Genomic DNA, 16,408 nt, shown 5'->3' with positions numbered 1-16,408 from the left:
GATTTATTACCTGACCAATATATCGCTAATTGCGGTATCATCATATTGTGAGATAATCGTGAGCCTTGTATCGCATATTGTATCGTATCGTGAGGTTTCCACCCCTAATTTACACCATTAAGAACGACTCTGAGAGGTTTGAACAACCTTTTGTCAGTTTGAGAACTGTTGTGGGGGAAAGCAGTCCTCAAAGGAACTGATCAGGTCTGTTGTCCCGACGCATGCCTTGGGCCATTCAATGGGAAGTACGCCGGGCCGCTCAGACAGGAAGCCAAAGCCCTTCCTCTCGAAAGCCCGCAAGCAACATCAGACTTGTATATTAGGCCACTTCCACTGCTGCCTACTCTCCTTTTTGTGCTTATGTGGGGGTTGTCTTCTCAAGGTGTCTTCATGATTAATGTAAGTCTGCTTTTTTTGCTTGCAATATCTCAGTGAGCGCTTCTCCCACATATTCTCGTCTGGCTTCTCCTATATAGCTTTCCAGCTTTTTCATCCCTCTTGGTTTCTCTCAGGACCAGTCATTATGTAAGCGCGAGTGTTTGGTGGTTTAGGTATCAAGGTGCCTGGTGCCTCTGGGTCTCTGGCCGTCACGTTTCCGTTTGACGGATGTGACAAATTACAGCTCACACATCACTGGGTGAATGTCGTCATGACGTAGGTGGGAATGGGAAAGAGGAGCCAGAGAACAAAAGAGCAAAGCAGTAATGGAGGTTCCAGATGATCTTTGGGAAGGTCAAACACATGAAATATGGAAAAGTACAAGTGTGTTAAGGTGCACGTGGGACATTCCCCTTCAAGTGGGTTTGAAAAAAGCCTTCAGCTGCAGACAAAAACAGACTGATGACTTCCAGATAGCAATCGTCATTTATATTTGGCCTTTTCAATCACTCTACCATGGGAATCCTTGATGTTTTACTCTCGCCCTTAAGTGGGAAGCTAACCTTAAACATTTCTTGACAATAATATATGTCACCTCACTAGTCTAAACATTTCTAATTAATATTATATTTGTGAAATATGAGTCATGCAGCAAAATCCAGCAGTTTGTGGCATCACAGTTACTCAGGTGTCAGGTAACACCCAATCACAGCTCAGCTTCAGAAAACAGGTGAGCTGTGATTGGTCGTTGCCTGAGCCTTGAGCAACTGTGATGTCATCTTCAGTTGACAGCAAGTGGCAAAAATGGCCGCCCCATGAGATGGAGTAAAATGGCTGGATTTTGCTGCATGACTCATATTTCACAAATATAATATTAATCAGAAAGTCATGTTTAGACTAATGAGGTCTATAACATAGTATTGTCAACAAATGTTTAAGGTTGACTTCCCACTAAAATGTCTGTTTTTGCTTTTTCCAGCAAATCTTTCAATGCACCATATTACATTAGGAAACTGTGATGGAGAAGCAACAATTGAAAACGATTTTATGTATTAGGGTGGCCAGATTTTCTAAATTAAAAACCGGGACACTACAATTTCATTGAAAATTAAATGTACAATGAATTCTTTTAACAGGAACTATCACAACAAATGCAATTGCTAGTCCATCTGGTTGTGCTATTACTTTAGCAAAAGGTACAAAAGAAAAAAAACATCTCGGTTGAACCGTCCTAAACAAACTGGCTGTGCTGTTTACCTCGTGCTGGTCCCGCCATGTAACATTGGAAATATGCCGCCCAGAACGCTCAGTTTGTGTTGGGTCTGACTGGTGACCAGAGCATTAGGCTAGCAGGACTTCATTTCCCATGATTCTTAGACAGTAGTAGTTCCAGTTCTGGTACGACGAAAACACAAAAGTCCATCCTGCTAGCCTAGCAATTAGATTTGGCTGCGAATGAGAGCGCTAATGTGAATGTGAAAGTGAATCGGAAGGAATTTAACCGTGAAATTCCTTTTCAATTGGTACGCAACCTGCGTAAAAGTGGGAAAGACAACGAGGCTGGGGAAATCTGCCGGGACTTGGGACACAAGGCTCAAAGCTTTGACTGTCTCGATTTAATCTGGGACCAACAGAACGTCTGGTCACCTTAACTTAAGTTAAAAGGTGTTCTTGGGAATCATTTTTCCATCCAGAAATAACTAATATACTGTACAATATTCAGGCAGATGCGAACCCAAAGAATATTTCTTTCACAACACTGAAAGACTGAAGAGTAAATGTTTGTTTTTAGTGCCTGTGACCAAATTAACTCTGTGGTAAAAGTCAGGGCTTCGTATCGATTCCAACCGAACAAACTCATTTAGAAGAATCGCTTGTTGTTGTTTTTTGCCTGCGCAAGCCTGCAGACAATAATTGCATTCATTTCACACTGCTTCTTATATGTACGCGTGTTCATCGCACCCGACGTTTCAGGCCATTTAATACGGCGGCATGTGATTTACAGTGGCGTTTACTTGCATGCTGATTAATGGTAGGATGCACTTTATACCACATGGGGCTACCTGGTGAAGAGGTCATCCATAAATCATAAGCGCAAAGTGACGTGGACAAGCTGAGCTAGTCCCAATATTGACTTTTCCCCGTGCTCTTCTCTTAAATCATGGTGTGTATGTAGAATATAAATGATCTCATTATTATTATTTTTTTAACCGCATGCAATCCTGTTGCTTCGCCTGAACAGATGGTGGTCTGATCTTGCAATACCGAAGCATTTTCTTTTTTGCAATTCTGAAATCCCTCCTGTGTGCATGACAGGTGAGAATGAGTGAATGTCAGTGCACTGAACTTCGGTTGGTCTAGGAATGGGAACCAAAGGAGATTCTTCCCAAAACAAAACCATTGTGGAGCATTCGCCACACATGCATGGCTTCCCTGGCCGTCAGGCAATCAGGCTCCGCCACTCTTGTCCTATTACCGCGCTTGACGCTGCGGTGAGGCAACACGGGCCTATCTGGAGATGTGACAAGAGATAGCACTGCGGTTTACCAGCGCAGCCGCAATTGTTTGCTTGGAAATCCAAAACATCTCGTTAGGAATCCCTCACGAGTCCTTGGACCACTTTGCTTTTCCTGGCCTGATCCCTCGCGCCGCTCCAGCAATGTTGAGAATGAGTGAGTCACCAAATGTAAGAATACAAGATTAAGGGGATAGAAGCAACCGACTCCTTGTAAATTATTTTGAGTGCTGTCACTATCAGATATTTTGAAAATTGATTCATCGATAGATTGATTAATCAATCGACTAATCATATTCATTTTAATTTTGCTTTAAAGTGTATTAAAGCATTTTATCCCCTGATTACTGCTATTAACCAGTGATTGGTGTTTATTTCATACCTTGCATTTGTATAGTGATTAAAAAAAAAGGGGGGGGGGGGAATTGATGTTGTACTATGTTACCGGTTCTGTCATTATTTTCCAAAGTAAAAACGGATGTTTTCTTTCATGAAGTACTTCAGAAATCAGTGAATAATTACTGCTGATACTGTATGCTGAAATCAAAGGACATGGAGAGATCTTAAATTTTAAAAAATTGCCTGATTTCAGCAGTAAACATTCGTTGATTTCTGTCATCCTTCATGAAAGACGAATGATTATATTCTGTATTTAGTCAAAATAAAACATTTGCAATCATGCTTTTTTACTTTGGAAAACAATGACCGAACCGGTAACATAGTACAACATCAACCACCCCCTTTTTTTTTTTTTTTTTTTTTAATCACTGTACAAATCCAAGGTATGACATAAACACCAATCACTGGTTAATAAACAGTAAGGCATTACTAAAAATATAAAAATATTGTAAAAATATTCACTAGTGACAGCACTAGATTAATTTGATAATCGATTACTTGTCGCTGACTTTTGACAGCTCTAGTTATTGCCACTCCAGGACCACTAAGTTATACATGTTTTCTTCTCTAATGGCTCTCTGAAAAGCACCCTGAAGCGAAAAGCCCTTAAAGGGAATGAAATGTATGATGATGATGATGATGATGATGATGATGAGTAATACCACTGATGTTTGTGATGCATGCGCTTAGCCAGCGGACTGCCGAGCGCTAAGCTCCTTCCCGGGCCATTGGTTCAATACACACACGCGTTGCGGATTGTGCGCTGGCGTCACCATACCACGCCATCCCCATTAGGATATAACATTCATGTCAAACACTCTTTACAAAAGGCCCCCGTTGCGGGATTATGAAATTGTCTTCTGCTGTTTCGTGCGATTCCATTCTGGCGTTGAGAAGATGAAGTAAGATGATCCTTTCGAGGCGAACGAGCGATCGGGGGGGGGGAGAGCGGCGAGTGCGCGCTCGCTGGTCGAAGCGAGAGCTCCTCAAGCGACTCCGCCGAGTCTGTCACGACTTGTTCAACGGCACGTCACGTCAGCTTAAGGCTGACACGGGCGAAGGATCGAGAGGCAACACCTCCACTGGTTGTCAAGCTCTCGCACACCAGCCACGGGAGACAACAAGTGCATCCTGTTGACAAATATTCTGTCAAACTGTGAGAACAAAACGTACTTGATTTATCGTGAAAATAATTTATTGATCAATTAATAATACAAGTATCTTAGTGAGCTGAGATCATTTGAGTGTGTTTTTCAAGGGGGGGGAAAGAAAATAAGTGAACCTTAAGGATTCTGCGAAGAAGCAAAAAAAAAAAAAGGGGGGGCAGGAAAAGCCTACTAGAACATCAGAAATTTATTTGGGGTTAATCTGTTTAACATGAGTTTGCATTTGATTGGTTTTATTCTGTACACAGCCACTCTGGGGCGGCGTGGCTCAGTGGTAGAGTGGCCGTCTCCCGTCCGTGAGGTTGTGTGTACGATCCTCACCCCCTGATGATCATGTCGAAGTGTCCTTGAGCAAGGCACTGAACCCCGATTTGCCACCAGTGGACCTGGCAGTGCCCTGCATGGCAACCATCAACCTCTTGTGTGTGAATGTGAGGCATTGTAAAGCGCTTTGGGCACCATATGGTGGTTATTTACTACCATTTAGCCAGGTCCCAGTTTCATGAGGGTGTGCACACTTATGCAACAATGTTATTTCAGTGTATTTTTACTTTAACTCGCAAAGGGTAGAACAAAAATCATCCATTTGAACAGATTATAGGCCATGATAATGGTGGGAAAAATGTTTTTTTTTTTTTTTATAACTTGTTTTGTTGTATCACCAAAAAAAAAAAAAAAAACATTTAAAAGGGACATGCAGACTTTTTATATCCATTGTAATGCATTTTTCAAAGGGTTGTGTTCAGCAATATAATGTGTTTTCAATACCTTTGTGGTTATAATTATCCATCTCATGGGGCGGCCATTTTGACTGAAAATGACATCACAGTTGCTCAGAGCAACTGAACAGAAGCTGAACAAACGTTACCTGAGCATCTGTGACGTTGACACAAAATGGCAAATAGATTATTTGTTCTTGTCTGAGTTAAAACGATATTTTATTTGTACTTGAGTATTTTTGATAAGAAGAAATCTACTTTTACTTTGTTACCTTGAGTCACCATTTATTTGCCCAATCTAGACTTGTCACATGACTCCATTTGACCAATTGAAACGGAGCCCGGCAGTCACCTGACCACAAGCAGCCTCCGTGCCACAGCCAAGTGGCAATATATCATGTAAAATATTGAACATTTGGACATTTGCATTCCAAAAATGTCGAAAAGGTGAAATGAAGTTCACCTGTAAAGGTTAAAGTGCATTTTAAGTTCAAATTGAAAATTAACCTGGAAGTCGAACATCCCGAAATGCTCATCAGTGTTCTATTATGCGTTTTCTTTTCATTTCCTAAACTAGTGCCATTAAGGAGAGGTGAGTCAGCCTGCAAGTGAAGGAAAAAAAAAAGTGGTGATGTTGCCACAGAGGAGACAGCTCAGTGTTTGGTCTGTGCTGTTACTATGACAACTCAGCAGCCAGCCACGCTGCGTTTTTTTTCCTCCTCTTTGCAGTTATCACTTTTGTCCGGCAACTTTTTTTTGTTTGTTTTTTTCCCCCACTTTTGTGTTTTTTCACTCCCCACCCGCCTGCTGCCACTTTGCTCCTCGTTTTCACTTTCTTTTTTTTTTTTGAAGTATCTTCCCAAGGTCAACATTATGCATGCGTGTTTGTGCTCAGGTGGACGTTGGGGTTGTTCACTTCACCCCTCTGGTTCAGCCTCTCATCCGGCAGCCCTTCAAGCTGGTGGAGAAGATGGTCCGGAATCTTTTCCAGTTCCGCAGGAAGTACTGCCACAGAGGAATCGGGTGAGCGCTCGCTCGGAAAGCAGAAGGAAGGCGTGGAAACATTTGCAATCATTGACTTGAAAACGATGCGGAACTTTAATCATTAATAGTTGATTAAAATATATATTATTTTTATTAGAAAATTACAATTTCCTCAAAAAACTGTCAGAGGATTTTAAACAAATACCTCTATATCAGAATATAGTAGTTTTCACATGATACCTAGAATAAAATACAAATAAAAACATTTCCACCTTTGACTTGAGTGATTTCAAAATGGCGTGCTGCATGTTGAAAGTCATTTCAATTCACCGCAGCAATTTCAACAATGGAGGACCAAAAAAATAAATGTGAAACTAAAAACAGAATTCAAAGATTTACTAAAAAATATATAAATGGAAATATAAACAACAAAAAATACTGTGTGCATGTATGAATGTATGTATGTGTATATATATATATATATATATATATATATATATATATATATATATATATATATATATATATATATAAGATGAGATTAAAAAAGTAAAACAAAAATAAATATATAAATAGAATTAAATATCATTCAATAAATAAAAATGCTCTGCTTTCTGCCCCCTTCATTTGAATAACATTTATAATGTTTTTCAAGTTGACATTTGCAACAAGAAATAAATAAATATGAGAGGAGAGCTTTTTATGTATTTGATTAATATTTAATTATTTAATATTTAATTTATTGATTAATATTTAATTCTCTTTATATAGTTTTGTATTTTAATATTTTTGAATCTCATTTCCATTTTTGGCATTTATTTATTTCATTTTATTTATTTACATATATATATACATACATACATACATATATTTTGATGTTTTTAATTTCCATTGATATTATTTTTTGTATTTAATTTCTGAATGATATGTTTTTATGTTCACTTTTATGTCTATTTAATGTTGGCAGTTTTGGCCCTCCATGCCACCTCAACGCTGCGTATGCCTTCCTTCGACTTGAGCGTGAAACGTGCAATCATTGAGATCTCAAAGCACCTCCTCTCGATTGTCTTCTCCCTCCTGCAGAATGTTGTTCCCGGAGGCGTGTCGCGACGCGTTGACAGAGGAGCTGATGCGCAAGGCGGATGTGGAGCCCACCCTGCGCCCCACCGAGCTCACCATCCCCCACGTGAAGGCGCTGGCGGACGTCTACGCTCACATGTGCGCCCGGGATCCGCTTCTGCTCGGCTACGACTTCCGCGAAGAGCTCCGCCTCAAACGCCTCGTCAAGCGGAGAGGACCGCGCGAGGGGACGCCGGCAAGCCCCCGGCAACCAAACTGAACGACACGACGACGAGCAGAAAGCACAACAGAGGGCAGTTTGCTGCCTTGACATTTGCAACTGGCAGTGGCGTGCATTTCTGACACTCTTTCTCATGCATCCCAGAGCGCCAACCGGCTCTTCATTCGAAGCTGAAGAGCTCACAATGTGGCTGAAAGATTTGTTGATGTTCACTCTTAATTATACAGCGTCAGCTTTTCAATAAAACGGTTGGACAAACGGACGGATGGATGGATGGATAAGGGAATTACAACTGCAAGATGGCTGGGCAATTCATCGAAATGTAAGCGTGATTTCAATTTTTGCTTCTCACAGCCATAAAAGCATAATCAGAGACAACTATTAACATGCTTAATGGTGCAGAATGTATGTAAATTCTTGTGGTGTGAAAGCATCCTGAATGCCCCCTGTGGAGCTTGAAGTTAAAGCAAGCATGTTTAGTTAAAAGCTGGGATTTGTTCTGATTAAAAAAAACAAAAAAATTTTTGTCATACAGTAGAATATTATTGTAACAATCCTTTGTAAAATCATCCCCTCTCTGACCCCATCCTATGCATTACTCGTTCTTATTTTGTTGCGGTGTGGCTACCATGTATAGTAAGGCGTTGTTTTTTTGTTTTTTTATGACCATACAGTATATATTAAAGGATTTTTTATATAAAAAAAAAACCCGACCATGTATAGTAAGCCTTTTTTTTTTTTTTTTTTTTTTTTTTTTTAAATGACCATACAGTATATATTAAAGGATTTTTGATATATATAAAAAAAAAAAAAACGACCATGTATAGTAGGGCGTTTTTTTTATTTATTTATTTTTTTATTTTTTTTATTTTTTTTTAATGACCATACAATATATATTAAAGGATTTTTGATATAAAAAAAACGACCATGTATAGTAAGGCATTTTTATTTTTATTTTTTAATGACCATACAGTATATATTAAAGGATTTTTGATATAAAAAAAAACAAAACGACCATGTATAGTAAGGCGGGTTTTTTTTTGTTTTTTTAAATGATCATACAGTATATATTAAAGGATTTTTGATATAAAAAAAACGACCATGTATAGTAAGGCGTTTTTTTGTTTTTTTTTAATGACCATACAGTATATATTAAAGGATTTTTGATATTAAAAATACGACCATGTATAGTAAGGCGGGTTTTTTTTTGTTTTTTTTTAAATGACCATACAGTATATATTAAAGGATTTTTGATATATATATATAAAAAAAAAGCGACCATGTATAGTAGGGCGTTTTTATTTATTTTTTTTAATGACCATACAGTATATATTAAAGGATTTTTGATATAAAAAAAAAACGACCATGTATAGTAAGGCGTTTTTTTTTTGTTTTTTTTAATGACCATACAATATATATTAAAGGATTTTTTTGATATTAAAAAAACGACCATGTATAGTAAGGCGTTTTTTTTTTGTTTTTTTTTAATGACCATACAATATATATTAAAGGATTTTTTTGATATTAAAAAAACGACCATGTATAGTAAGGCGTTTTTTTTTTAATGATCATACAGTATATATTAAAGGATTTTTTGATATTAAAAAAACGACCATGTATAGTAAGGCGTTTTTTTTTTTTTTTTTTTTTAATGATCATACAGTATATATTAAAGGATTTTTAAATACAAAAAAACAACCATGTATAGTAAGGCGTTTTTTTTCTTTTTCTTTAATGATCATACAGTATACATTAAAAGATTTTTAAATACAAAAAACGACCATGTATAGTAAGGCTTTTTTTTTTTTTTTTTTTTAATGATCATACAGTATATATTAAAGGATTTTTAAATACAAAAAAACAACCATGTATAGTAAGGCGTTTTTGTTGTTTTTTTAAATTGACCATACAGTATATAAAAGGAATTTTGATATATTAAAAAAAAAACAAAAAAAAACCAGCCATGTATAGTCAGGCGTTTTTTTTTTTGTTTTTTTTTAATGACCATACAGTATATATATTAAAAGGATTTTTTTTATATTAAAAAAACGACCATGTATAGTAAGGCGTTTGTTTTTTTTTTTGTTTTTTTTTTAATTGGGGCACCCAATCCCTTCTTGCATGGGTCCCCTGGGGAATGTTGTTACCCACTGATCTAAACGTAATGAGTCGCAGGTGTTCAAATAGAACAAATTGTGGGTGTCTTTTTTTCCCCCTCTGAAGTAGAACCGACGCGGTGTTGCAGAGGGAGAATCGTGCGTGTTATGACGTTCAATGATGTTCTCGTGAGGGGACTGTCGCCAAAGGGACCAAAGCAAAAATGAAAGTGATTTTCTCCCAACTACACCTGTCAATGCAGTTGATGTCGAATACGCACACGCGCACTCGGAGGCAAAAGACTGCGCTGTTCTCCAGGCACCGTTCACAGATAAAAGATTTATTTCCAAAACAATTCCATCAGGAGGAGGAATTCACATTCATTGGTATGCTAGCATCGAAGGCTTGGTAAGAACGAACTTTAGCGGAGTGCCTGAAAAACAAAAAGTACCTCAACTCCGTCCATGTTGTTTTTACAAAATAATCGCACTTCAATTTGTTGCAAATTAATTCCTGCCTCCAGTATCAAGTAGAAAGACAATTAGAAAAAGGTATGTACACTAGAACATAGAAACAGATTTTTTTTTTTAATTATTGCTCTTCAGAATCATTAAAGCAGCCTCATTTCCAAGAATAATTCCTCTGCACGCAAAAAATAAATCAACAATCCCAAAGGTAATGCAGAACAAAATAATCAACCTGCTTTTTCGTTTTATCGTAAGCGCAAACACTTTTATACAAAATCAACCTACACTAACGTAATAAATAAGAAACTGCATTAATAACATTAAAACCTGTACAGAAAAATAAAATGGTTCAATCATAGAGGCAAACAGTGTACTCGAATGCACAAAAATGCAGAAGGAAACAAAAAGATTTTATTTTTGACTGCAGCAGGTCTTTGGATTTTCGCTTTCAGTGAACATGTGACCATGAGATGGGCCGCCGTGTGTGTGTCACAAGTATATCAAAGCTCCATCATCATCATCATCATCTCCTTTGAAATCATTTCCCATCTTTCAGTCGACTTCTAAATGTGTTCCTGTCAGCTATTTTTAAAGGTGACAGGAATAATAGAAAATGAAACCAATGTGACCCAATCTCAAATTACTTTCAAACCACCAGATTCATTAAAAATAAACTCAGTCAGCCATTATTGAAAAAAAGAAAAATATGTCGGGGTTTTTTTTTGTTCACGTGCTGGGGTCATGTTATGGATGATGATGTCAGCGTATCATTGTCACATGTTCACTGTTGCCAGCATTTTCTTTTGAGCTCTCTTGATGCATAGTTTGATCCTGTGAGCAAACAAAAACAATCCCGTATGAGACACTTTTCAACCAATGTGTTTTCTTATTTTCCCACCAAGCTGTAAATGACTTTCTTGAGAAAAAAAGGCTCCAAAAAAATAAATAAAACTGCCAATCAACAGAATTGAAGGGGGGGGCGGGAGTGGATGGAATGCATGGCTGAGTTTGTTTTTTTGTTTTTTTTTTGTCCACACATCCTAAGGGCAGGGTGGGGAACACAATCACCCTCAATTTAAATGTTTTATTATGCGTTCATTAGCATTTCAGACATTTCCTCTGATGGGTCTGACCACAATCAGAATTGTCTAATAGTTGCCATCTTGTGGCAGCCACTGGCAATTACATAACTTTTGGGCGCCAATTACAGGTGTGCATCAGGGCTCTGTCTCGATCCCACACAAATTTTCACTGGATAGTCAAAGATTTGCTTGCCACTATTTTTTTTATTTTTGCTCTCTGATTGTTGCTATTTCCAGGGCTACTAACTGAACAATACACATGATTGCAAAACATGATATTAAATGGATGTGTGCTTGCTAATCAGCCCGCAGGCTGTGTGAATTCCCCACCCTGCTTCCAGAGTCTGTAAAGCAAACATCTTGTTTGTCGGTTTCCAGCTGAGCGGACGTGCGCTAACTGGAATTGTGCTCTCGCGCGCTCTCCAAGGCCGTGTCATAGAAACAGTCCTCGTTGACCACCGAGGTCAAACTTTGGACGCTGAACTCTCGCTCCAGGAGCGCGTTGAGGTCCAACAAGCCCGGCGGGGGCGAAGACGACGGCGACGGTGACGACACGGCATCGTTGCGGGCGTCCGATGAGCCGCTTCGCTCCTTCATGCGCGGCAGCGGCCCCTGGCTCCTCCTCTTCGCCGTACTCGGCCGGACCGAGGCCGGACCGGGTCGGGCCGGGGGCGAGTCCCCCTCGGGTCGGACGTACGTCAGCACGGGCTCTTCCGAGATTTTCAACCGGAAGAACCGAGCGTCCAGAGCGCCCGCAGTCTCGCTCAAGCCGTCGTCGTCCTCGTCGCAGAGGATGTCAGACTCCTTTACGGAGACGGACGCGGCTCGGAGGTGCGGTGCGGCGCCGGCCGCGCCGCAGCTGCCGCCGCTCAGGCTGCCTTCGTCCGAGTCGGCGCCGGGCTTGAGAGTCCCGGGCTGGGCGGGGAGGCCTGCGAGGGGCTGCCGACACAGGCGGGAAGGTCTGGAGGAGCCTGCGATGAAGATGAAGATGGACACGCGAGTCATACGTGGTCGTGTTATCGGAACAAAACATGCAAATCTCTTGATGGCCTAAAAAGTCAAGATAGGATCTGGTGAAGGTGCATTTCACACATTAACACAAACCACCTCAAGGCATTAAAAAAAAAAAAGAAAAAAAAGATGATCTTCTTCCTGCATTATATTCAATGGAAGCCCTCCTTGCAAAGTTTTTCATTATACATCACTACATACACAATGTATAGTTTTGTATATTACTATTCATTATTCATGTACACTTGACATTCATTGCTGCTCTTATTCTGTTCATTTCCATTGCCCGATGTTGTTGATTGCGTGCGGCTCCTGTGCACTTTGCTACTGCAAAACAAAAATTCCCTGTTGCCAACTAATAAACTTTTTTTTTCTATTCTTATTCTATTTCAGGGAGATGGAACAGTAGAACGCATTCTTCAGCAAAGTGAGTTACTTGCAGGTGGCGTGCGGAGCTTCATCAAAAGTGCTGTTTAGATGGACGATCACTTCACGTGCTCCAAATGGCGCCATCTTGATTCTGGGTGGACTAAAACGCCACTAAAATGTTCCCAATTTCAACTAGTATTACAAGTATTACAATCTGCTGGTTAGTTTGTGACAAAACATTTATGAGAGAAATTTTGTGTGAAAGCTGAATGCAAATATTTGAATGCATGCGGAATGCTTTTTAAGGTTACTGAAATATGTATTATATAATTAATAGATAGACAAATAGTTTTTTTTTTTTCCAGGGCCAATACCGATGCAGATTATTAGTAGTGAAGGAGGCCGATAATCGATATTTTGAGCCAATTTTCAACAAAAAAAAAAAAAAAAAAAAAAAAAGGGGGGGGGGGGGGGTGTATTGGCATCATTTTTTTATGCTAATGCCAATCTTGACTCTGTTGTAATTTCTTAAAGCATATTTGTTGAACTTCAAATTGTAGACTCCCCCCCCCCCCCCCAATCTTAACCATCCTTTTTAATCTCTGACAAAATGTTCGGAGCGTTCCCAAGGTTATGAATACATCTTAAAAAGTGAAAGGACTCTTAAGCAAGTAAATTCAATTGCTCTCTACATTTTTCTACAGTCTATATTTTTTTTTAAAATACCTGAAATCTTCAAACTTTGTTTTGGAGGAATTCCGTGCGTCGGCGCCACATTGCGACACTCACCCATCCTGTTGGCGGCGCGCATGGCCGCCAGGCGTTCCTTACAGCCGCGCTCCAAAGCGGCCTCGCCTCTCGCGTTCCTCCTGGCGTTCTCCCGGAGGACCGAGCGGATCACCTTGATGACGCTCAGCTTGCTCTCGGGCTCGCTGGGCAGGACACAAAACGGGCGAGATTGAGCGCATGAGCGTTGACGGAAGGCCAAGTCGATTTCAGAGTCAAAATGTCGATTAAGAGGATTGCTGCCGCAGTCCCCAGAGAAGAGCAGTGACGTTCATTCAGCCTGATCCCAATTTGGCAGCGCAATTACGGGACTTTCCATCTTGATGGCAAGCTTCAAAATAAACAAGCCGCAAATTTGATTTTATTTCTCAGTTCAAACTCATTCTTAGGGCGCATGAATATTGTTGATCATGCAGTCGGACTCTCAGCACTTAACTTGTCAAAATGTGTGACCTATTTCATTTATTGAGTGCCAGCTATTTTCAGATGCCCCTCCAACCTAACACTTGAAAACAAAATATTCATAAATCCGTACCTGGAATTAATAATCTGGACTCTGAAAAGAGCAATACGTCATTTATTGGAGAGATTTCCAAATGACAAGAATTGTGATAATTTGTTGTTTTTTGGCATGTTTCAACCCATTTGAGGCTGAAATTGTGTTAAGTCTCCCTAAAATGTAATTAAATAAATGGGTTAAAAAAAAAAAAAAAAAGCATTTTTCCCAAAGAACAGTCAATTTTATTTATTTAAAAAAATATATTTAAAAAAATGTAATACAGTAAACATATCATGTTAAACTAAATAAATAAATATTAACATTATTCTTCTGTAAAAATCCTATATTACCTATCTTGGTTTATTTATGGCAGTAAAATGACAGGAATGTCTGACCTGCTGCACAGTTGGAAGACCGTCTGTGGTCTCCCTTCCACTTCAGACCTGGAGTGAATCAGCTCCCAGATGCAGCTGCTTTCTGTGCCTGGTCCTATGAGAAACAAGAGTAAAAACACGTTTTCATCCCGATGTCACAAGATTATTAGTTGTTCAGATACTTTTGCTATTTTACTACAGCATTTTTTTTATGCCGAATCACGGGTAGCTTGTGCGATTGGCCTGCTTACCTGCTGTATTTCCCAGCCTGACCTGGAGCGCAGACAGAGGGATGAGCCAACGGAACTTGAACGGGTCCGGATCGCCGTGGGAATGCGCCGAACGAGGGTTGGTCTGATCGCATGAAAACAAGAGAGTCATGTTCATGTTCATGTTGGCTTACGATGCCAAGATGTGAAAGTGCATCAGCGCAGCCCCTCACCATCTTCTTCTTCATCTTGTTGTTTTCCCTGTACACCAATATGACTGCTTTCTTGAAGACTGGCAAGAAAAAGAAAAAAAAAAAAACACTCAGCATCTTTACTTGTGCGTGTGAATGCCTCGCGGGGGAAGCGGAATGAAGGGGTACAACCCACAGAGGCGTTTTAGATGCAAACTTCAAGTCTAAAAGATGTTTCACAGCAATACTGTGATTTTTCCGCAAACTCGTGTTATTTAAATGCCAATGTGTTCAAAGGCTGGCCTGTGCGTACTCTTCCCTCCATTGCTTTCGATGGCAGCAACATTGGCATTAATGTGTTGTTATGGGGCATCTATACATCACCATTTAGTATATTTCGATGACGTCAAGCTCACATGAACGGGTTGTAACACATTAGCAGATATCCAATATACATCTGGAATAGCCACATTTGAAAGAAACTTAAGGAAATTCAAGTTCACACAAAGATTTTTTTGTAACAAACAAATTGTGTTGCTTGAGAACAAAAAAAAAAAATTGGAATTGCACCACTGGAACCTTGCAGCGTAAATTAGCCACATCATTAACTCTTTCACCGCCAAAAACGTTTAATAACGATTAGTAAAATCACGATGTATGCCGCTATAAACGTTAATACGTTTTTTTTTTTTTTGTTCGTTTGTTTTTGTTTTTTTTTATCAATGGGCTGTTCACCGTCTAAGTGCAGCACGTGCTGCCTGGTCAATGAGTTGTGGACTCAAAAACCCTCACTGTCTATAGCCAGCAGATGGCAGCATTGTATCTCTTTTCAATGGTCTCAATGTGTATGAAATTTGATGAAACAGAATGTTTTCAAGGATGATGTAAATGATCAAAGCCTTTGTCATATTAAATTTTTTGTTTTGTTTTGTTTTATAACGTGTTTTTCAAGAGAGCAGCATAAAAAAAAAAAAAAAACTTTCTCCTGACCTCTTGCGACTGTCATCAAAACTTAATATCTTCTGATATGCCAACCGACATTAGCTGGGGAGTTATTTAATTTTACCCACAATGCACTAGCAGAGGAGGCCGACTTACCAAAGACAGTCATTTCCGGGTCTTTCCTCATGCGGCCCAATGACGGATGCGGATTGAGCCAGACTGCAGTGGAATGCAGAAGAAACTCACCCATTGAGATTTCCGTCACCTGTGAGACACAAAAACAATCGTGTGAGACTCAGGAAAAAAAATGGAGTTAAATACTTATTGGGTGTGTTTGAGCTTGGAAATGCCACTCCATGTTGGCTCCAAGATTCAAGAATAAAGGACACCGCTGGGTTGGGTGCAGACCACTCTACCACTGAGCCATGCCAATATTCGAACAGAATATTTCCTGCCATGATGATATTCAGCTTGTTTTACGGGAAGATTCGTCTTCCGCGGTGTGCCAGCCTTTACACCCCCCGCCAACACATGATACCGGCTCAACAGCGAGCTCCTTTTTCAACTCCGCCGAACGGCGAGTGTTGGCAGCAGCCGGCTGCTCGCTTCTATTAGCGAAAGCAGAGCGCGGGCGTAGAAAACAAGCAAACCGCCCCGGACCATTAAAACATTTTTTGCGGCACATGGACACCTCGCAAAAAGCAAATTGTTCATTAGCCGCACCGCCTCGTAACAGTGGGGCGGAAGAGCAGAACAGCTGGCGCATTTACAGAGATCATGGCCAGAGAACTCAACATTTACTTGCACTGTACACAATATTTGTACACACTAGGGGTGTGAATTGCCTAGTACCTGACGATTCGATTCGTATCACGATTCACAGGTCACGATTCGATTCGATACCGATTAATCCCGATACG

The 16,408-nt window shown here is 39.8% G+C and overlaps 2 protein-coding genes across 13 annotated transcripts in view; one reads left to right on the top strand and one right to left on the bottom strand.

Moving 5' to 3' along the window:
• Window positions 1-12,770, top strand: part of tfb1m (transcription factor B1, mitochondrial) — a 48,031-nt gene extending 35,261 nt beyond the window's left edge. For 4 of the 5 annotated variants that reach the window (XM_077539263.1, XM_077539266.1, XM_077539262.1 and 1 more), the window contains exons 7-8: window positions 6,073-6,200; window positions 7,245-8,123. In XM_077539263.1, coding sequence (XP_077395389.1) covers window positions 6,073-6,200; window positions 7,245-7,500 — 384 coding nt within the window. In that variant the 3' untranslated portion in view covers window positions 7,501-8,123. Of the gene's footprint in view, window positions 1-6,072; window positions 6,201-7,244; window positions 8,124-12,511 lie in introns of those variants that run through there. The other variant, XR_013287611.1, reaches the window with a different exon arrangement.
• The window catches only part of tiam2a (TIAM Rac1 associated GEF 2a), an 85,754-nt gene continuing 79,228 nt past the window's right edge, over window positions 9,883-16,408 (bottom strand). For all 8 annotated transcript variants that reach the window (XM_077539254.1, XM_077539255.1, XM_077539252.1 and 5 more), the window contains 6 exons: window positions 15,645-15,753; window positions 14,589-14,647; window positions 14,398-14,500; window positions 14,168-14,261; window positions 13,277-13,419; window positions 9,883-12,078 (listed from right to left, as the gene is read on the bottom strand). In XM_077539254.1, the coding sequence (XP_077395380.1) occupies window positions 11,501-12,078; window positions 13,277-13,419; window positions 14,168-14,261; window positions 14,398-14,500; window positions 14,589-14,647; window positions 15,645-15,753 (1,086 nt within the window). In that variant the 3' untranslated portion in view covers window positions 9,883-11,500. The remainder of the gene's footprint in view (window positions 12,079-13,276; window positions 13,420-14,167; window positions 14,262-14,397; window positions 14,501-14,588; window positions 14,648-15,644; window positions 15,754-16,408) is intronic.

Source organism: Festucalex cinctus, chromosome 12 (genome assembly GCF_051991245.1).
Source record: "Festucalex cinctus isolate MCC-2025b chromosome 12, RoL_Fcin_1.0, whole genome shotgun sequence".
NCBI classification, from domain to species: domain Eukaryota; kingdom Metazoa; phylum Chordata; class Actinopteri; order Syngnathiformes; family Syngnathidae; genus Festucalex; species Festucalex cinctus.
Note: the sequence above shows the minus strand (reverse complement) of the source record. Positions and strands in the feature narration are given on the sequence as shown.